Below are 23,402 nucleotides of genomic sequence, written 5' to 3'. Positions count from 1 at the left end.
TTTTTCACAATTTCACTTGTTGGTCACAAAAGTGCCTTTACATGAAGGAAATTCAGACTTGATAGCAGTGCCAGGATGTAACAGTGGGTCAGAAAAGATCCTTGCAAGTCATGGTTACAGTGCAAATCTGCAAATTGCTCTATATTCTCTGAGAATGTAAAGTCTGGAAGGAAAAATTACATTAAACTTACATTTACTATTTAAGAAAAATAAAATATTTTTAATAATGATTTAGTTTAGTTTTATTTGGATAGCACCAAATCACAACATCAGTCACCTCAAGCCCCCTTATATTTTAAGGTAAAAATCCTATAATATTACGAGAGAAAACCCCAACAATCAGACTGCCCCTTTTAAGCAAGCACTTGGCAACAGTGGGAAGGAAAAACTCCCTTTTAACAGGAAAAAACCTCTGGCAGAATCAGGCTCAGGAAGCACAGTGCTCAATTAGGGTGATATGGTACTTTGAGGTCATAAGATAAGATGGGGACTGATCATTCAAGACCTTGTAAGTGAGGATTTCTTTATTTGTAATATTTTTTGTCTCTTAACTCTTCCAGCACTGCATCAGGAAGGTCTGTTCAGGGTAAATGGAAACGTCCGTGCTGTGGAGACCCTGAAGCAGCATTTGGAGGGTGGTGGTGATGTGAACCTGCTCTCTGAATCTGATTCCTGTACTGTTGCCAGCTTGCTCAAACAGTACCTGAGAGATCTCCCCGGGGGTCTGGTAGTCATGACAGTCCAGCAGGCACTAATACAGCACTACCAAGGTAAATCACCAACATGTAGTCCTACCTTTTGTGCTATTTTTTTTATAGGCAGTGTATAAAAATTATCCTGCAACATGTGTGGGTCAGTGTTTTTGTTTTTTTGACTGGCAAAATGTGATCATGTCGATATTATTGGATACACCTCTCCAGTGTAATGTAGATCTGGGTCATGACTGACTGGATGATCAGCAAGACTATCTTTAGCTGGTGAATTTTACGATTAGCCGCGCAGTCGTCTACAGCAGGCGGAGCATTTATATGCTGCGTTTGCTTGTGAGAGAGGGTGGTAATATGAAGGGTGATGGGCCAGATTTTTCTGGTAATAAACCTTTGAGGTCATAAAAGGTAAAGTGAGTCATTTAGCAAGAAAAGCATCTGCGATCGCTCCCAGCTTCAGTGCTAGGTTTAATCCGTTTGATGGGAGTGGTGTATACTTTATCTGCTGCATTCCCTTTGCTTTCATAGACCCCATGAATGTCGGCCTGAGTAGTGACGCTGCTCCTGACAATAACTGGAGAATAAGATTATTTTGCTGGTTTTTGTTAAACTGTTTTGTTTCTACCAGGCGTGTTTCATTATTTTATCCAGAGAAAATCCCAAGCAGTTGGTTATTAAATCTTTCTGAATGCCAGGATTTTCTGCATTACACATTTTAACATGACAAAACTTTTAGAAGTATTAAAAAAAGTTGCTATTGCTATCAGATTTAAATCAAAGAACTTAAGACTGGTATTAATCTTTTTTATTTCAAATTAAAAGAAAAATAAATGATTTTGATTATCAGTGTTTAATGGCAGTAGTCAACACTTTTGTTGTCTCTTCTTTGTGTATAGTTAAGTTAAATAACTTTGTACCATTGAGCTATATTTCATCACATATTTGTCTATAATGCTTTTGCTATGTCTCTACTATATTTTCCCAGAGCTGCTAAAAATATTATATTATAATGTTTTTGCAACAACTGAAAGTTTTTCTAATTCTGCTGAAGGAGAAATTCAGACCTCACAGAAAAGTATATGATAACCTAGTGTATATGGTTACATTTTGTATGTACATATGCATGCAACACGAGAGGTATACTCTAATCAGCTCTTTCTGTAGAAACACCAGACCCTATTTTGGTTAAGTCAAGATCTTAAACACTACATAAATAACAACAACTAATACATTTTTATTCTCATTTAAATTAGTATCTTTAATTTCTAGTATACCTTCATGCATGGTGTTACTTTCTCTTGTATTGTGCCCCTGTGTCCTGTTTCCTCTGTTTATGTGCAGTGTACACATCTGTTAAAGCACAACCTTTTTTTTGCCCTAAAATACATCCATAATAAACATACAGGTGGACACACACACACAGAATCTGAACTTTACTCAGCTGTCACAAGAGCAGCCGTGAAAGCTCTGGGCGATTACTGCCCGTCTCCAAACTGAGACAGATGTACCCACATACCCACATTCATACGCATGCATGCACATTCACATAGACCTACAGTGCACACTCACAACGTTTGCGTCACTAAGTCATTTGGGATCAGCAGTCGTATCCGTTTATCCACCTCTGACCCAATTATGTACCCCCAGTAATAGCATCAACATATTTTGAGGCAGTAATGCTCAGGTATTAGAAGTCACCATAACCCAAGATTAGATATTATAGAGGGATGATGGATTGAGCTGTTACTCCCTTCTGGAGATAGGCTGTAATAGTATTCATTATACTTGGAATTTTACTTGGATTTTTGTTAATTAATTCTGTGTAAACAGACCAAAGCAGAATGTCCTTGTTAATGAAAAACTTGAAGCACAAGTGCATTACTAATCTTTCCACTAAAGGTTGTTTGCCAGGGATTTCATAAACTACACACATTGAATTAAAAAAAAAAATCCTATAACCTTTTGTATCTGTAGAGCGTGGTGGTGATGATGACACCTGGGCAGACGTGAGACACCTTCTCCTGCAGCTTCCAGATGTCCACTACAGTCTCCTGCACTACCTCTGCCACTTCCTCACCCTTGTGGAGAGCAGCCACAAGGACAACCGCATGACTGCCCTCAACCTCGCTACTGTGTTTGGACCCAGCGTGTTCCAGTGAGTGAAACATTTCTTTAGATTAGATGTGGTTAAACAGTCCAAATACACACCTGTGCACCATATCACTCCATGAAAGAGGGCATTTCTTCTTGCTGAAAGCTATAGTCACAGCCTTCTGGCCATCCATCAGTTTTCTTCCGCTTATTCAATCCACAAAGGCCTCGCTTGCCTTGTGGATTTGAACTCACAACCTCCTCCTGTTAGCCAGCACAGTGCTAACCACTACACCCACTGTACCTGGTGCCTCATTTATAAAAATGTGAGAATTTTACATTCAAATTTATACTTTGAATTTCCATAAAAAAAAATGCTTTTTTAAGCTGATTCTATGTTTTTTGTTGTGTATTTTGGTATAAATGCCTTTTCATACAGAGTTTTCATGTAATTTCACTGTTTACATGAAATAAATCAGTGTTGATTCCCCAGTTTTGTAGTCTGATTAATAAACAAGGGCTCTGCCTCTGTCACATTGCATTACACGTGAAAAATCCCTGATTCAAGACATAGACTCCTAGTGCCGCCCTCAATCCTGGATAAATGGAAAGGTTGCGTCAGAAAAGGCATCCGGTGAAAAATCCAGTGTTTGGCCAGAAGGTGATGCTGTAGTTTACTGAGTGAGTAGAGAAGCAGATTGTCAGGAGAGCATAAAAATTTTATGTTTTGAAGAATAAAGTGCTAAAAATAAAGGGTGAGGAAGTAGCAGAGGTAGCAGAAGAGTGAATGATTAGAAATTAAATATAAGTTACCACAAATTTTAAAGGCAGTCAGTAGTTTTTTTTTGTTTTGTTTTTTTTCAATTAACTGACTTAACAAAGGTCACTCAGAAAGCTAATCAGTTTGATTTAGCTGTGCATTTAAAATACAAAGCACAAGTTCAGCTTGGTACCCTGTTTGCAGATGTGAAAATGTTCAGAAATAAATTATACAGTATGTGGCCGTGTCTCAGGCTTCTGAGCTCAAGTTTTAAATTTTCTGATAGGCTTACTCGGTGGCCAGTTTTAATGTTAGTAAGCTATACTAGTTAGTAATAAATAGTATTTGCTAGTAGTAGGCTGGACCCCCTTTGTGATCTAAGAGCTGCATATCCATGTTGTGAATCTCCCAGTCTTCACATCCCGAAGGTGCTGTATAAATTGAGACCTGGTGACTGTGCAGGCCTTTTGAGTACAATGACTCATTGAACCCGCTGATTCAAGAAACCAGTCTTTGTGACATGGCATCCTGTCCTGCTGAAAAAAGCAAACAGAAGACCGATACACTCGGGTCATAATGGGATGGTTGATAATAACTCACTCAATGTGTGCAAAGACCATACCATACCAAGACCAAGACAAGACCATACCATGTAACTGTAGTGTTGTCTAGACTGATAGCCAGCGATAAATTGGTTAATTAATTAAGGCCGGGATTCCCGTGGAAACTGATATAAGAGACACTGTAATAGATACTCTTTCATACTGTACAGTCTGTTCTCTTCAGACTGTGTAAAGGTTATATAATTAGACCTACAGATAGGCCCACAGCCCGGTGTACATCTCACACAGCTGTTCGGCAGTATCATACAAACTTGTTATAGAAGCTGGATTCAGTCTGACAACTTGGGGACTTACTTTCTATGTCAGTATCAAGATTACAGCTTAGTTGCGTTTGTTCCATACAGATTGTTGCTTTTACTGCTGCTGCTATAGTCAGTTTCAAAGGGATAGTCCACCCATGAATTAAAGTTATGTTGTTTTGGTGTTAGCTTTAGATCTACAGATGTCTGATTTCTTCTTAAATTTAATGAAAGTGACAGTTTTTTTTCTACCAAACTACACATAATTCCTTATTACTTTACAGAAATCCATGAACAGGGCATAATATAAACATTAATGCTTCCCATTAATCCTGGGTCGGACCACCTTTTTGCTAAATGAGCAAAGGTGCTCAATAGAATGAGATCTGGTGACTGTGGAGGCTTTTTGAGTACAGTGAACTCACTGAAACCGCTGCTTCAAGAAACCAGTTTGAGATGAGGTGAACTTTGTGACATGGCATCCTGTCCTGCTGGAAACAGCAATCAGAAGACAGGTACACTTGGGTCATAACGGGATGTTATGTGTGCAAAGACCATATCGTAACACCAACACCAGGATGTATCCACGTTCTTATTTTGTTTATGCTTAATTCTGACCCTGGCATCAGAGTGTTGCAGCAGAAATCAAATTTCATCAGACCAGGAAATGTTTAAAGAGTCTTCTGCTTGAATTTTGATTAACCTCAACTGTAGCCTACATTTCCCATTCTTAGCTAATATGCAGGGTTCAGGGGATGCTCTTCAGCATACCTTGGTTGTAATGAGTGTTTATTTGAGTTAGCTTGAGGCATTCAACACAACATTTTCACCCGTTGTGCTTGAAAATCCCTGCAGTTTCTGAAATACTCAGACAAGTCCATCTGACACCAACAATCAGTCACTTAAATCAGCTTTCTTGCCCTTGTGATTTGAACTTTAGTACTTCATCTTGACCATTTAGTTGCTGCCATACAATTGGCTAATTACATATTTGTGTTAATAAGGAGTTGAACAGGTGTACCTAACATACTGGCCATTGAATGTAAAGTGCTCACATTAGTGTTTATGGATATTTATTTGGTGCTCATTTGAATGACCTTTCCCTTTAAAGAATTTCAATTAAATGTCATCTTTTTGCTTTTACTTTATTTTATTTTATTTTAGCGTGGCTCCTGGATTTGAAGCACTTAAGGACCAGAACATCTGTAACAAGATCATGGCCAAACTTATCCAGAACTACAACAATATCTTTAAGACCAACACAGAGAGAGAAGACTACGCAAAAGAAGAGGCATCGCCTATCATTGCCGAGGTGCGGTATACTCACAGAAGCACCGGAAAGTAGTGTTTATGTGAAACAGATCACTGTTTACATGAAATAAATGAGTGTTGATGGTCGGGGCAATGCTTTACAGTTTGGTAAGACAACTTTAATGATTCACATGTCGTGCCCATGCACTTTAAACAGTATGACTTCATCTATGACATCATCTTCTGCCCAGTCACCTGGATGATTGATGGCTTACACAAGCAGCCTTGTGTAATGTCAAGGTAAAAATGATTGAATTATTGATCTTATATCAACAGGTGGCTGTTTTCAGTCCTTGGTTGTTTTTGTCCGTTGTCTGCTTTGATGACTGATGTCTATTGATCAGCTGGTTTGGTTTGCCAGTAGATATTCAGGTTTATTTTCATCACCATTTCATTTCTTTTATGAGATACACATAATTACCACATAATTTTTATGTTCCTGTAATGGTTAATCCGCCAGCATATGCAAGCTGTTTAGTCGAAATTATATTTTTAAAGCTAAAATGTAATTACTGTTGGCTGGCCCTGACTTTGAGTATAAAAACATGAATTCAGTTTGGTATTTGCCTAATAAACAACAATGTAATTTTTAGCTTTTTTTAATTGATTGATTGAATCTTTCTTTTGAACATGTTGAAAAAGTACAACAACATAGAATTCAAAAGAGACAAACAAACAAAGCAAAACGAAAGGAAAACGAGCAACCACAACCACAAATAACTTTCATGTTCTAAAAGGAGCAGGAAGAAGCATCAGCTTATTTAACCCCATCCCCTTTCCACTATCAAGTAATCAATAGACTACAGAAATACCTCCTTACAATTACATTATATTTTACATGTATTTTTTATTTATTTATTAATTATATGTATACCTATCTTTCTATCTATCCATACATACATACACACATATACACCTTTTCAATAACCCCAGTAACACCTCAAAGGAAACCCATACCAACATACCCGTGCACCCTCACACACGTGAAAATATTGGACAAGAGCACCCTATCAAATCTCTACCTCCTCCCTGACGTGTTTTAAACACGTTGTTGACATATTTATAAATTATTAATGTATAATAATTTAGATATTCCAGGTGTCCAAAATTAAGTGTCATTGTGTATAAATTTTGTGAGCTAAAGGGAAAAAAAGCTGTATTTTTAACTACGTGTCAAAGTATTGCCCAGACAATCCAGTGAGTATTTGTGCTTTATGTTGTGTAACAGTATTATCTTAATCATATGTCTGTCACCATAAAAGTCACTATAAACTGTAACTCAGTATAGAATGAATCAATTTTCACCCAAAGAGACTGCATATGAATGCAGTAAACAAACAAATTAATAAAAACATTAACATGTTTTATTAATTATTTAATTGTTTAAAGATCCAATTAATATTTGAGTGGCGTAGAGAAGCCTACCGAATATTTACTGAGAACAGCTTCATTTACCACTATCTCATGATTAGCAGAATTTAGAGACCAGCCTTTTTTTTTATCTCAGTGTGCAGACATCAACAGTGTCTCGATTGTTGATTAATGCCTGTGTCGGGCGTGTGAAACGTGACACTGGCCATCTGATGAGCAGCTACTGATGGTGGGATCTCTCTCTTGTTTTGACCTTTAGCCTCTTCTTTCATAGCACTCTCCTGTCATTTTTAACACCATTAAGTCTTGAGTCTGTGACCTATGTGGTGTCATGAAAAAAAAGCAAACATTACAAATGACCTGATCAAATTCAACTTAATAAATTCCAAAGGTCCAGATTACTTGTAACACTAAAATTAAATCTGCAAAGACTTTAAAGACGTGTCCTTTTTTTGTGATATCAGCATCCGATCACAAGCACCTGTGCTGTGTTGTGAATTCCTGTAAGGGCATTGACACTTGAGACACTGATGAGCAGTAGGAAATCCCTCACCCAGAAAAGATTGTCTAACATACAAACATGCACATATACACAAAAACACACACACACACACACACACACACACACACACACACACACACACACACACACACACACACACACACACACACACACACACACGTGACCTGCAGAGGCATCATACCTCCTGACCTTCCTTGCAATGCCTGTGAACATAGCACACATGATCGGTGGTTTGCCTTTACTTCCAGTTGTAAAACGCAGACCGCCAGCACGTGTGCACGGCAGTTTTTAGTGATCGTGTGTGTTTGAGGAGGCAGACTGTCATGCTGTTTAAATCTGTGCTCAGCTGTGTTGATAGGAGCTATTAGGATAAAACACAACAGCAGAACCCACCTACCCTGACATATTTCACATCTACTATATATATGAGATTCTTATTTCATGCATAAGGACTGGAGAAAAAGCTTCCTGGCCTTTATTAAAGATGAGACGTTACCTCTTTTGTTAATTGGCTGTATGTAAGATGTGTATTACAGATGTGACTCTCCTTTGTCCTCTTTCTTGTACCAGGAGACTCAAGTGGCAGATGCAGACACAAAGAATTCATCCAGCCATCTCGATGCAAAGACAACAACCCCACTTACTAGGATGAAAGTAAAGCCTGTGTGTTTGTGTCTTTGTTTATGCATGTATTCATACCTGTTATGAAAGAAGAAATCTGTCCAGTGTGAAGTGTGTGTGTTCTCGTTTATGCCTGGCATTCCCAGGTCTGCCTTCCAAGAACCTTTTAAATTCCCTTACATAGTCGCTTTTACAACAGCACTATAATCTGTGTGACGCAATTAACACAACATGGGCATGTTTTGGAAAAGCTGTTTTGTAATGCTATATTTGTGTGCGTCTGTGTGGGTTATTGTGTAGTGACTAGCGTATACCACATGCAATACCACATGTATTGTTTTTTCCTGTCACTCAGTGAAGCAGACGATGACCTTTTTAGTAGTTTGCGTTTTGTTGCTGATAACTTATCAGGTGACCAAGTTCAACCTAAATTTAAAAAGCATTAACATTTATTCTTCTAAAACATTAACAGCTGTAGATCTTCACTGCTCACAATACCACCCACTGGAGTTTTATGATGCAGCGTAAAATTATTTTAGTGACTCAGTTGTCTTTTTTTTGTTTAAATTCTGTTGTTTTAAAACAGCTTTTTGAAGTGTTTACACCTTTCTTGATGAATGCAATGCTATTTCTGTGGTTTACATTCATACATACCTTCTAAAGTTATTCAGATAATTTTACTATGTACTATAAATCTCATTGTCTGCTGTTATCTGTGTGTACACCTTTTCAAGATTGGCCACCTAAACCAAACAGGAAATGCAGAACTTCCGAAGAAATCCTGCACCAACGCTCCAAATGCAAAAACAAGAAAAAAGAAGGTACAAGAGACAACCACGTGTCAGCATGAATAATTGCACTGTTGTTTTGGCCTCCTAGTTTATTACATTTTATTTCATATTTCATATATACATTTATAGGGCTTCTTATCTGCTGTATTGCCTTAGTGCTGATTACCCTGAAGTTATCTCTCAGACTGCCTGCGATGCCTAAAGCCCTCTGCTTGGTCACGTGACATGATTTGATAAAGACAATTTGCTACAGGAAACAACGGCATAGTTATTTGCAGAGAGAGAAAAACAGTGGCTTTGGTATGCTGTCTTACTACAGATGAGGCCCGACACTGAAATAGGCAATTAGGGGCAAAAGGGCAATAAAACCCTGGAGAATTCCTGTCTGTGCACATGTTTTACAAACTGCTCAGGAATCATTTATTGGAAAGATGTATTTGTAAAGTATAAATTTCTCCTTTAGTCAGCTGAATTGAATGATAAATTATTATTATTTAGTATTTTATCACATGTGCAGTTCAATGAGAGTAATTTTCTTAAGGTTGGTTTCAGCTTTGAGACACATTAAAATGATCTTGCTGTTTGTTTTGAGCGTAGTTTAAACAAAGCTCTGAAGCCATAAATGTGTTTATCATATCCAAGCTTGTGTCACTGTGAGATAAAAGAAACGCTGACTGATAGCAAGTTAAGCTCAGAAGGGTAAAAACATCTGCCGATGAAGGACGTTTTGCTTTCATTTGTGCCCTGCAAAGAATTTTTTGCTTTCTAGCAGAGGTTGTGTAGAAAACTGAAGAGTATTTTTAAACGTTTCACTTCAACCTTCGTCTCTGGCTTCACAGTCTGTGCGTGTCAGTGTACAGCTAAGCGACAAATGAAATACACTTCCAGTGAAGGTTAACGTTCGCTCATTGCTTTTCAGGTTTCTGCTGCTTTAAAGTTTTATTATAACAAATGTGACAAAAGAATTTAGCTAGTGTTTAGATAAAGTTTTTATAAAAACTTTGTTCAAAATTGGCTTCATCCAGTTTACATCTGTATGTGACTTTTATTAAGACGTGTTATTGTGTGAAAAATTACATCAAGTCAAATAATCACATGCCAGTAATCAACCCGAGCACACATGCGTACGTGCTAAAGCAGTCTCTGGCATCCTCCGCGTCTGAACACTGGGCTCGCTTTGGTCTTGTTTTGAATGGCATTTGGCCTGATTTTTGCACGCAGGCTTGGCAACCCTGATTATCATTAATAAAGATCAACAATTGGTTCTGTTGTAAAATGCAGCACAGTAATAATTTACAGATGCATGGCGTCCACAAGATTAACTTTTTTAATTTGTGCTTAACTCAAAGTATTCAGGTAATCATTTTACTGTTTTTGTCTGAAGTAATATCTGAGTACTCTGTATAAGAATGCAACTAGTGCTTATTACTAAAAAGGAAGGTCAACAGGGAAGCCCTCACATTCAAGAGGGTAGAATGATGAAATGTTCATACAGTTGCCTAAAAGACAAATGAAGTAATCTCAAAATACAGTTTTGTGTAAACAAAGCAATCAGCTGCACTTGTTTGTACTGTTGGCTTGTTTTATTTATTTTTTTCATCTACTTTTTATGTTTCTATGAAGTTTTAAAATACAAAGTAATAGATAATGGAAGAAAAAAGTCAAATATTTTCTCTGAAGTCTAGTGCAGTAGAAGTAGAGTTTCATAAAGACAATTCTCCAGTAGAGTACGGGCCTCAAATTTGCACTCAAATAAATGCACTTAGATACTTTACACCACTAAAAAAAGCTGTATAGCTTTCCCATTGATGGTTGCTAAGAGCAACAGCATGTTCGACTTAAATGTTCGACCATCAGCAGCAAACTAGTGACGTCTTTTGCTTAGGAGCCAATGAACCACTAAACCCATCAACCTGAACGTCCAGCTGCTGAGTCTCATTACAAAAGCTCACAATATCCCATTCCTTTTTTTTCCCCACGGGGACCAATAAAGTACACCTTCTTTCTTTCCTGGAAGTCTTAACTTCCTCTCAAAATTAAAATGGTGTTCACAGATAAAAGACTGACCTTAAAAATTTATCAAGCGATTCATGGTCACTTTAAATATTAACTTTTATTGCTATTGTTTCCCAGAGCCTCCAGTAAAAACTCACTTTCCCCATAAAGCTAAGCTTAGGAGGGGTTTGGCTTCTTTACTGCTTAAGAAAACATATTAAGTGTTTGTTTTTTAAATGATCTCCACTCACACATTTCTACCAGAGCTACACCAGGTTTCTGAAGTCCTCTAAGGACAAAGTCTTGTCAGTCTATAAAATACTTTTTATTAGCCTCAGGTTATGTCTAACAGTAAAAGAAAAACACACCCACCTACTTAAATTGGAGAGCCTTTAATCTGTTTGTTGTATCTTCTAGATTTATCATACACCTCTTTTAAACTTGAAACTTGTGTTTTGTTTGACCAACACATTTATGCTCATACATGATCTTTGGACTGTAAAACAAACAGCTGTTACTGGCAGAGTATTAGTTATTCCCTCTTGCTGAAAAAACAAAACTGTCACCGTGGAAAATCACAGAAACGCTTGAGTGCTTTTTTTTTTTAATTGGCAGATGCCCGCTTTTCTTCTTTTAAAGCTCAAATGTTTATATGAAGACCCACCATTTAAAACATTCATAAGAAAAGACTGTGGCAATTGTGCAAGCAAGAACAGGTATGGATCACGTTGCACCATCAAGTAAACAGAGTTCAGTGAGTACTTGTTTTGTGGCCAGCCACAGCTTCCTTTTTTATTGTAGCAGGTTCAGAGAGAGAAAACACAGAGTTCTAAATATTTCATTTGGCTTTGTTTGAAGTCTTTTGAGATTTTACTCACAAATTATAAGTTAATCCATGATTTAGAAACCAGGTCATATCCTCATTTAGGTTTGTCAGGAATTTTTGGTCTCTTTCGCTCCTGATTTTTGTTCTAAATGCATAGGCCAAAACCAAAACCGGGTGTTTAGCCCTCTGTTTGATTTGTATGGCTGTGCCTTTATTGAGAGATATAACATGATTTCATGTTATCTTCTGGCTAAAACCGCAGTCACACAGGCCTACAGGCCAGTCTGCAACCCCTGGCCACAAATGGACATTCTCTGACTAGTTGGAAGTTGCTAGGCTGTCGCCAGGTGAAACTGATTTCAAAAAGGGTGCTGCACCAAAATCCTCTCTACAACACAAGCAAAGTGTAGCTGTTGACTGGAGTTTGCATGGAAGGAACACTCACAAACTACTTATTGAGCAATAGAAAAAATCTAAAAAACAAACAGAGATTGCTCACTTTTCACAGTAAAAGTTGTACCATAAACAACACGTTTCTAATGGCACAACTGTTTGCAGAAGAGTCAGTCGCTTCCGTGCAAACCACAGTCTGCCGCTGCAATCCTGTAGCAGCCAAAGCATTCACAAGGAGTCAATTTTACAGCAACAGCCAACTTCCACAACTGCTCTCTAAGCAGTAGTGGAATATGCATTTTTCCCTAATAACGAGTGGCTGCTATTTAGTCACCAACAAGCTTCTAGCACGATTCAGTTTAAATTTTTAGCTAATCCAAAACTGAAGAATTGATGAACTCATGCCATGGCAGTAAGTTGTTTGTCCATCCTCAATTCACACGAATCATTGGCTGCTGGTCAGATTTTAGTGAAATTATCACACAATGGTCTTCATCAAAATTGTGCTCAAGGTCGAGTCACGTTTATGATTTTATGGGCAGTAACTTGTGAAATGTGATGGACTGTGAGCAGGATGACTTTTTGTTTTTGAACACAAAGTTGTTTTATTAAAGACTGGAGAAATGTATTTATGTGTTCATTTATCCAATTGGATGTTGTTTAGTAGTAAAAGGAACATTAAAAATAAACACTAAAGATATCTTTTTATTCAAAAAAAGGAAAATACAAAAGTAGAACATCAAAACACAGAACGTAAGGAAATACAGTAATATAGAGAAACCAGGCTATGGTAACATCTTACCTTTACCAAACACTGAAGTCCATTAACACAACACCCATTTCTACCATCTCTCACCATGACGTCTCCCCAGAGTGTGATGCAACATGCTTCAATCCTTTGCTAAAAATAAGCTGATGTCCACATTTATTTTCCCCCTTTTCCTCCCCTGTGAACGACCGATTTAGCTGAATCAATCACAAAGCTCTGAGGGGCAAAATCCATACCAGGTCTAGCTAAAGAAGTTTGTTCGACTAATAATGTTCCCAATGATCTGCCCATTAAGTGCATCAGTGACTAAATGTCTAAATGGGTTGCTGCAACCATAGATTATTGTACAGCCCATTAAGTTAAACCCCAAAATGGAAATGTTCCTCTGATAATTGGTACAAAGACGAAAAAGCCTTTTAATTCAGCCTGCACACGCTCATCTAAAGACAAGCCCATTTTAGTGTTGGATATTTCTGGCCATTATCGATAGTTAAGCTAGTGTCAGACCCATTTGATGCTCCCCACAGCCAGCTATTCAGCTTCAGTGTGCATGAGCAGCGAGTGCTCTCCACATGAGCGAGAAGAAAGCTCTTCGACACGTTTCTCCTTGGTTTAGCTGGTCGTGACTCGGAAATGAAAAAGGGTAGTTCTCAGAATGTGGCTGTAATTAGGTTAAGATTCTTTTCCTATACAACAGTTGACGGCTCACGCTGTTTGTACCCTCTCAGAGTCAGCACGGTAAGGTTTATAAGATAGCTCCTTTTTTCCCTAACCCTTTTCCAGAAGATCCTCGAATGCATGCTTTATAGTTTATAGCAACCTGAGCAAAGGTGTCACGTGTGCATTTCTGTGTGTTTGGTTGTACAGAAATGTTATCGGCAGTGTATCAGTTGCCTCCCGTGCTATCTCATATTTCCCCTCACGAGACCTCTCACCTTTCTCTGTGACACAGGTGAGGAAAGGGAAAATTGACAGCATGACTCAAGTGGTCCCCCAACCCAGCCTCTCTTCCAGGGTGCCCTACCACGCAAAACCTTTCTCCATACCGATAGTTTTGCCCCTGACCTCAGAGCTAAGGACCCCCAGCGCAGAAGCAATGGAAACTACACCCATGTCTCACCAAGCCACCTCAGACACTGCCTCCCACGCCGACCCTCACGACGTCAGCCTCTCTGAAAGCATGAAGGGCCTCAGCAGGTGAGTGTGTCTGGTGTAAATTATATTAAAAAAAAACAACATTATCGATGGCTATGTGTGATTTATGTTTAAAGTGTTATTTGTGAATCTTGTTTTTCAAAAGAGTTTAAAAACCAGGCTCATTTACTCTGAAAAATGTGGCCAGCCACTCTTTCAGTTTTATGACTTTATTAGCATCACAGTATTGTCTGCATGATGCTTATGACTGGTGTAAAATCATGTGACACACACAGCCACACACTTCACTGCTAGATGCCTGCATGACATTAAAAGATACCTTATGGAGTGAAATATGAAGGAGGGGCTCTTTTAGTGGTAAATAGTTCATGACTCCTGTATAAACATATGCGATGTGGTGTTAACCAAAGAACCTGTAGCCTGAGCCCGGTGGCAGTGTTTGTTTGGCGTGCAGAGCAGCCTGTCACAAGAAGCTGAAACTGGAAACCTCTTGGTGTTAAGTGCCGTCCTGGAATAGCAAGACTGCAGCTGTGTCTGTTGTTGAGGTTCTGCTTTAACTCGGAGTTTAGAGTAGAACTGCGTTCAGTTGAACTTCACTCGTTGGCCAAAAATCACTACTATACTATTTAACATTAGCCTTTTTTTAAACATGCTACTATTTATCCCAGTTTTTCTCTTTACATAGTGATAAATCAAAAGTGCGTAGAATTGGATGCGGGAAGTGGAAAAACTGCAAATTATAAGATATGAGCATGTCGCATGTGATGCTTCCAAGTATTTGGATAAAAAAAAGGTGACGACGTTTTTGGCTTCTGTGACCTTTAGTATAACATCAATCAGTGTCTGACTCTTGTCATCACAAGATCCTTTTACGCGTTACATAAAAGTTTAGTTTGACACGCAAACATAGAAACAGAGACAGCCATGCATCCTATGAATGAGCAGAAAAAGTATTTGCCCCCTTCCTGATTCTTTTGCGGGGATATTTGTTTTTCTTACATGTTTCAGATCATCAAACAGATTTTATTATAAGAAAATCGCATTTGTAAATGATGATAATTTCATTTATTAATGGAAAAAAGCTATCCAAGCCTTGCCCTATGTGAAATATATTCATTAACTGTGAATAATCACATTTGTTTTGGTTTTTTCGGAACGGTGAGTTCAGTGATACGAAATCAGGAAAAGGGCGATATGTCTTTCACAGCACTGTGCTGCAACGGTTTATATACATATAGCCAAGATCATGCACTATATTAACCCAGGTGCTGGAGTCAGAAATGCCTGGAATACATTAAAACCATTCTGTGCTTCCAAGGTGGCAAATGCTTTTGTCACCATGTCAGAGTGAGAATAAATCTTCAGGTGGATTTTCCCCACACCCTAAAATTCTCCTGGTCCACTTGTATCTGGTGGCTGTTTACCGAGTACCTCCATAATGTGCGTCAGCAATCTGAACTCACTGGTATTTAGTATTAGGCACATGCGATGTGCCAAAAGACTTGAATTACTTCACCATGTCTAATGCAAGAAAGCAGCAGATGCTCTATAGTCGTGTCTAACAAACTGCACTGTGGTATTTTTTTGTGGTGTTTATAGAAATTTAATTTTCTGTTATCATGTGAAAAAATGCTTTACCATATAAGTCAAAATGATAATTTTCCACAAATAGAAATCTGTGTTTTCATGTCTGTAGCTGTAACTCATGCCAGGCTGGCAGCTTGCTCTCGCTTTCTGTAGGTATGTGTCAAAGAAGTCTGCACCAGCATAGTGCTGCTTATACCACAGCTGGACCTGAACTGTTTTAGATCCAGTTTAGCTAAAATGAAAAGAAAAGTGCAGATTTATCTTGTCCGGGATAAGTTTGATTAAAATATGCCTAAAAATATGCTATACTTTTTTAAGGGAATAAAATGGGAAATCAGTTTAGTTTGCATCAAATTGATGGTAAAGAGAGCACCACATCATCGTTGTTTGTTGTTGTATCATATTAAATCTAACACATGCACCCATCATTTCACAAACTGCTCCCATCCCGGGTCTTCACCACAGACTTAAGATCAAAATAATCCTTCTCAGGAGTTCCTGGAAGTAGCTCCACTTGTTGTCCACTTTGCTTTTTTTCTCTTCTGTATGTATCAGAATCCTCCATACACTAAGTTTGTTTGCCTCCGGCCGTCACCTGTACCTGAAATATATCACATTAACCTGATTCATCGTACAGGCCACTCTAGCCAGCATAGCAGAGTCATGACAAGCTGTTATTCTCTTAGCATTGCATTGTTGCACACTGGGAATGCATACTGGCTTTTCTGTTGAGTTGCCATGGTTCAGTGAATATCATGATGTAACCGCTGAGATTCTTAGAAGCCCGTTGGAAAAAGGTGTGAGTGAGGAACATTGCAGTGTGCTGTGAATGCAGGTTCCCTGTGGGTTAGCAGTATTGTTGGCCGCCTGTCAGGAGGTCCCGTCCATCAGCCTGAACATCAGACAGCACACACTGTATTTGTAGAAAGAAGCTGCTGGCTAGATCAAACTGGTTTTCTAACAAATTGCATACTGGTGTATTTTTTTTCCCAACACTCATATGAGACGGTGGCCGTCAGCTGTCACTCACACTGTAAGTAAGGTAAATATTTTGCTTGGCGCTCTGATCAGATTTGTGCTTATCAAACTAATAACTAATGACTGTCATATTTCATTTGTAAACCATCTAGACTGAGCTTCTGTGTTACCTTAACAATGTAATAAATATGTAGTGAATATAAAGGATATACAGTACAAGCAAAAGCAAAAAGTTTGTGCATTCAGTGAAGTCATGCTAAATTCCACTTTATGTTTGCAGCACCCGCTCAGATAATGGGTTTACGTAACTTAATTTTAAGATTAGCAATGCAAAACACAGTGACAGCACCTACAAAGTAATGTCATGGAAAATGTTCACGTCGAGATTTTTAATCGTACGTCTCCTGTTGTTGTCGTTGTCGTGTGTAATGGAGAAATTTGGGGTGGGGGGCAAGGTAAACAAGGACTCGGTGAAAGCAAAAAAACTTACAGCTAGATTTTTTTAGGTGAACATCGGGACTACGTTTTTTGTGGGGGTTTTACACATTTTTAAAAATGTTGAAGAAGCAGAGCGTGTCCAGATTGACCAACTTGCCATTAGTAGCTTTCCACTTAACTCAAAGGGATCAGGCATTGTCGGAGTATGCCTACAAAAGCTTCTTGTTATCCCCTCAGTAAGGTAGTGGGTAAGCAGGATTTCCGCTTTTTTCTTTTGCAATTCACAGCGGCAGTGACGGCACGCACTATTTTAATACGCTTGCCAGACTGTGTAACACCCGGTAAGAACATGCGGATGTGGGGGAGAAAAAAACTCACCCGTAAAGCTGCAAAAGAATTTGGAAGAGTTATGTAGTTGAAGTACCCCTTCACTAAAACAAGGAGTGTATGCACATTTTCCGTACATTGGCCAATTTAAGAAGACTTTTGAAGCTCAGTAAACTTTGGCCCAATTTGATCGTGCCTGACTTGAAACCGAAATCCTTTGTTTTGAACTTGTTGATGTGCTGCCCGGATGGCCAAAGTGGTCCGCCCTCGCGTCAACATGCCCGCTGCTTACAGTAAGCCAATTGCAGGAACAGCACGTAGCAAAGCAGTAGAGTACTAAATATTGAGTGAATCTGATCCACAATAACATGTGCAAGCTGCTGACTAACTGTGCTTGTTTGATGTCATAGGGTTTATGTTCTTATGTATCTGACAGTCATACTGAGATATATAAACATTCAAACGAGTATGTTTGATCAGTTTGCTTCAATCTAAGGATAGGGAACTATTGCTGGAGAGATTAGTGTTGGGTTCACCACACACATTACTTCTCTCTTTTTATAGTATTGAGTTACTTCCTATGTAAAGTAACATTATAATACCATTTACTTCATGACATCCATGCTACTGTGTAACATCACCTGAGATGTGCTGTCAGGCAGCTACAGCTACGTCCGCACATTGAAGCAATGCACTTGTTACACATGACTGTGACGCTGACTGGAGGTAATTAGCTGGCATTTCAGGATCTGGTTGCCTAGGTAACCCTGTACCGGCTTGAAGTTGAGAAACATTTATCTCGGGACCTGCTTTACATCGCTAGCAGTTGTTTTGCCCGTCGTGGCTTGGAGTTGCCAAATATCATTCACTTTCTTCTGTCTGTGGTCACCACATCACTGCAAATTGTTTCCCGTGTGGACGCAGCTCTAAAAATATAACGTTGAACTTAACATATTCATGCACAAGGAGAGCATGGACACATCTTTAATCTTTATCTTTTATTTTACTATCACGTTATTGTTTCTTTGCACTGTAAATTCAAAATAATGTTCATATTAAACCTGTCAGGTGTGTAGACTGCCATCTTTGTTTTCCTTCCCACACAAACTGAGATTTTTTGTTTCGTTTAGTTTAGTTTTTTTGGAGAAACATGCATGCGCATGAATTTTTGTTTTTTATAAAAACCACTCAGCAAGTTGAAGGGTTATGTTTATACCAATATTGTAATACTAATTAGTTCAACAATTAGTTTTCCTATTAAATGTCAGATTACCATATTAGATTAAATTATTGCAATGTTGTATCTAATAATGATTGTTAAGACTTAGAGAGACAGCTTGACTTCTAACTAGCAGCAAAAGTACAAAAGTGCTTTAGTTATTACAGGTTTGGGTAATTAAAGTGTAAGTATACTATAAATAGTGTAATGTGCATACAATATACTCCTTTTATAGAGCTGAGTAGAATACAAATACCATATTTTATGGTCAAATTGTTTGTTTAGAGCAGCTGTGAGTAAGTTGGCAGAGCAGGTTAGCAGTTGTCCTGCAAATTTCCAAATGCCCTTGAGCAAGATGTTGAAATCGAAGCCCAAAGAGTAAACATAGGAAACACTGCTGAGGTCAAGTGCCCTGCTTTTAACAACCATATTTGTTCAAACTTATAAAATTAGATGATCAGATGGTAAAAGTAGTGACTCATTATTTTTCTCCCTGACTCTCTGTGTAGTTAATTAGCTGATTGTTTTGAAATCAAAGTAAAAGCCTGCACTGGATTGCAATTACAAAGCTATCTGCTGTTCCGTTTTTTGTCAGCACTTGGTAAACCAAACCTTTTGTCCCAATGTTATTTAGATCTAAATATAAAGCACTGTAAGAGTTGCTTACACAGCTACTATCTTCTTACAGAAACATCCAAATAAAGTCCTAACAGTTTTATAAAAAGTAGTAATAAGTCACAGTGTTTTAAACTGAAAACATGCCTCTTTGTTTCCCTAATTTCTTGAAAATTGTTGATTAATTCGTAAAGTGGATGAATCGGTTTTATTTATTTAAAAGGTCTCATACTAAATGTAATGAACATACAGAAACCTTACTGAGATCTGTCAGCACTTTTTCATTTTTTAAAGGTTTAACATTACAACAGTTCACATATTTGTACCAATCTTTTTTTTCTTTCCTTGTCTCAGATAATAAAGAACTGAGCTCTGCTTAGGCAAACAAAACCAGGCGATTGTGAAATTTTTTAACTAGGATATGAAAAAGTTAGGCAACCTCAAAATTAGTGCCAAGGTTGAGTTCCTCTTATTGTTGCATAATTTCACCCTGTGTTTCTGGCATACATGCAGCAGCAGCAGTAGCACCTCAGCCTATATTCCAGAGCAGCACATAGTTCTCTTGGTTTATAATAATTACCCGAGACAAGCTCCACAAAGGCACTGATCTGTAGCACTGCATGGCCATTATTCTGCAGACAAAAGCCAGTCTTGTGCATGTCCTTTTTTTAGCTGCAGGGAAATCTACTGTTGTGTGGGGAAATGTAATGTTTTGATCTCACAGGACTTTGCGCATCCTGCACGCTAATTAAGTCTGTTTGTTTTCATATTTCAGCTCCCAAGATGAAGACAGACCAGTATCTCCTTTCTACATGAGGTAGGCCTCCTGTATATGTGTTAGAAAGCAGGCAGGATGGGAACAGACTGTGTTGTTTTTGATCGGAGGTGTGGGGGAAGTGGCTGCATGCTGCCTCAGTGCATTATCATCAGAAACAATGAAGCTGCCGGTGAGAGGGGCAACAGGGCAGCATGCACATGCAACAGTTTGCTCAACACTGTTTGGTTATTGTCGCAGAGACAGCACGTTGTCAGAAACACCGGCCAAGTAGAGGACGCAGCAAAAGACACAGTGTTCATAGATGATGTGCTGATTACAGATACATACGTGGACTCTTTTTTTAAAGTATATTTAATGCTGGCAAATATTTTGCACCAGCTTCCTCGTATGAATTCATGCCAGTAAAAAATCTTGAATAGTTTTATCCTCCTAAATGTGAGGATTTTCCTTTCTCAGCAATGTTTCTTTTAAAAGTCAGGATAACAATTTAGAGATAACTGATGGTGACAGTAATCTTTAGTTGAGGCAGTATTGTTTCTCTCTGTGTATCTCTAAGTGATCACCTATAAACTCTTCCCATCCCCACTCACTTGTCATGCTTACGTTCATTGTGAGTAACTCCATTTCCTACTTGTCCACTGTCACATGCACACATCTAGTTGGAAGCACAGCTGAGCTGTCTGCTGAGGTCTACATGCAGTCTGTCACATACAAAGGCTCTCAGACTGCCACTTAGTTGGTTAACCTCAGCCCGGTCAGACTGGATCACAGATTGATGTATTTTATTTTATTTCATTTTATTTTATTTTCTGTTTTGATTTGCCAAGAGCCTCTGAAGGTCCTGGCTAACATCTGACTGTGGTGTAATACTGGATTACCTGAACGAACGTTCCCGGTTACACAGTGCTGGGATTTAGTTGGCATAAGCTTCAGCTGGGAAAGCTTTGGAGTTGTTCCGTTCCCACTTTTTACGCCTTAAAGACCTGTTGACTTTAAAACACCAAAACAACCACTGACTAGAGAAACACATTATTTTGGTCTTACTGTTATTTGCAAAGTAGTTTTCTTAGTTAGGGGGTCCAGGGTGAAGCAATTAAATTCAGCAGTCCTTAAGCTTTTCTACAACAAAGAGTTGCCCTGTTGGCTTTTTAAACACAAAAAAATGCACAATAGGGGAATTAAAATGAGAAGACCTGTCATATCGTCACAGAGCAGACTTAAAAGTTCAGCAAATCTTACAGACGCTATAAAATTGGAAGTCCAAATTAATGTTTTGAGTCTGCCTGGAACTATATTTCTTTAGGATTTTATAAAATAATGTTTGTTTTTATCAAGATAAAGAAGACTTGTACTGTTCTCATGCCTGTTTATAAAGTACAAAGCTAAAGAATTTTTCTTGGATGATAAGACCTCGAGGATTACAGCGTTTGGACAAGAAACAGTGAGCCCATAATGCATGATGAAACCACAGCTTTGTATTGTGTTACCAGAGCCAGCATAGATATTTGCCCTTTTGACCCTATCTTTATAGGGTGTGGCTTCATATTTATTGCACAGACATGAGAATGGCCAGTCAGTCAGTATCACCAGCCAGAAAAGAAGGACATTTCATAAACACATTTATTTATTCTTAAGAATTTATTAGTATTAGTATTTTAAGTTTGTGAAGGCATTTCACCTCTCATCCAAGAGGCTTCTAAAGGTGGACGAGTCCCAGGTATTTAATCCCTTTGGAACAGGTCAATGGATCACTGTTGATCATGTGAGTCATCCCATGAGCCAAGGTGTGAAAAAAGGCGAGGATCATTACCATCAGCGGGGGTTAAGGGTGGAACCACGGTGAAGAAACCTTGGATGAGAGGTGAAACTCAAACGAAGTCCAGTTTCCTTCTTTTTCAAGCTCTCAAGACGACCATGATCTGGATGAATGAGAATCTACACGGACATCTTCATTCATGCGTCATTATCACTTCCTCTTGTGTATCAGTTATCGATACACAGGCACTTTAAACACAGTCATGAGCACTGTATTCAGTTTCCCTGTAATTCCCACCCTCAGTCACAAAATGCCAGTCTAATTTTAGGCTGAAAAACTGGTTACCACTTGAACGCATGTTGAAGTGTAACACACCTTGGTGCTGCATAAACCTTTAAGATCATGTTGTCTCAGTCAAAAGTAACTGGAACAAACCTGAGCAAGACAACTGTTAGCTGACATGCAGCTTGTTCTCCATGACTCTTCAGGTGTAAAGCTAAAAATAGTAGAACTAAAACAAATGGTATCAAGTTTGTTTGAAGACAAAACACTCATGCCGTGGTTATGGAGTAACAACAGAAATGACTCTCGGTGTACGTTTTTACAGCTAGGCAGTGAAATTTCACACTCACTTTGTTAATCTGCCGTTTACCTGCGCTTTTTGGCGTAGTTTTATATGTTAGAGTACTTTCTAGAAAGGATTGGTAACTTTGCCCGTTCATATCCTGGCAGTGATGTTCCTGTTGCGCTTGTGATGTAATGAGTCGTCCCTGTTGCCCCTCAGGTCTATTTTTCCCAGAGTTCATAGCTAAGAATGTCTTTATTACTCACCAGACAGCCATCCCGTCACATACCACAGTGGTTTTACAGTTACCTCTTCAGCTGAAACCAAGTCAGTGGGGCACTACGCTCTCTGGGAAGTGATGCCATCTTCCTCAGAAAACTGCAACACTTCTTATATCATGTGCCAACCAAAAGACTATTTGGCTCGACTATAGCTGCTAAATATTCAGGAACCAAAATCTTTTGTAGGTAGTGATGCTAAGCTTAAATGTCTAAATGTTTAGACTAATCTCTAAAAACCAATATGGATGGAATGTTTTTTGCTGAATTTTTAACTGGAGTACAGCCCACTGTGTATGGTTTTAATTTCTGATCCATATTTAGGTTTTTTTTAGGTTAAAAGAAGACAAATAATCATGTGTTACTCCATTGGTTGGCTCTATCGTATCCCGAGATGAATCTGAGAGTCACGGGATCATTTAGATATAAATACATTTTTCCTAGCTTCCTGTACATCTAAATCTGGATCTTTTTCGCATGGGAAACAGTTCAAGCTGAAGTCATGGTCCAGGATGAACAGACAGTAGTACACAACTTTTTTGTTGTAAGCAGCCGCAAGCTAAAAAAAAGCCATGATCTACTGTCATGGTGCTATATTTGCAACTTAGAGCATGGCCTTGGTTTGTTAGTCAGAGTGCCATAAATGTTTCTTGAATTATGACAGTCATCAAGTCATAGACCAAATA

General features: G+C 38.5%; 1 protein-coding gene across 5 annotated transcripts in view; it reads left to right on the top strand.

Annotated features, from left to right (window-relative positions):
* fam13a (family with sequence similarity 13 member A) overlaps positions 1 to 23,402 on the top strand; it is a 49,213-nt gene that overhangs the window by 6,301 nt on the left and 19,510 nt on the right. For 4 of the 5 annotated variants that reach the window (XM_005932344.2, XM_005932345.2, XM_005932342.3 and 1 more), the window contains exons 3-9: positions 561 to 770; positions 2,682 to 2,862; positions 5,585 to 5,732; positions 8,196 to 8,288; positions 8,981 to 9,067; positions 13,973 to 14,217; positions 20,115 to 20,156. In XM_005932344.2, the coding sequence (XP_005932406.1) occupies positions 561 to 770; positions 2,682 to 2,862; positions 5,585 to 5,732; positions 8,196 to 8,288; positions 8,981 to 9,067; positions 13,973 to 14,217; positions 20,115 to 20,156 (1,006 nt within the window). The remainder of the gene's footprint in view (positions 1 to 560; positions 771 to 2,681; positions 2,863 to 5,584; positions 5,733 to 8,195; positions 8,289 to 8,980; positions 9,068 to 13,972; positions 14,218 to 20,114; positions 20,157 to 23,402) is intronic. The other variant, XM_005932343.3, reaches the window with a different exon arrangement.

The sequence above is a fragment of the Haplochromis burtoni genome, unplaced genomic scaffold (genome assembly GCF_018398535.1).
Source record: "Haplochromis burtoni strain Fernald_Lab_line unplaced genomic scaffold, NCSU_Asbu1 Contig_158, whole genome shotgun sequence".
Taxonomy (NCBI): domain Eukaryota; kingdom Metazoa; phylum Chordata; class Actinopteri; order Cichliformes; family Cichlidae; genus Haplochromis; species Haplochromis burtoni.
The sequence above is the reverse complement of the archived record's forward strand: the minus strand, read 5'-3'. Positions and strand labels throughout refer to the sequence as shown.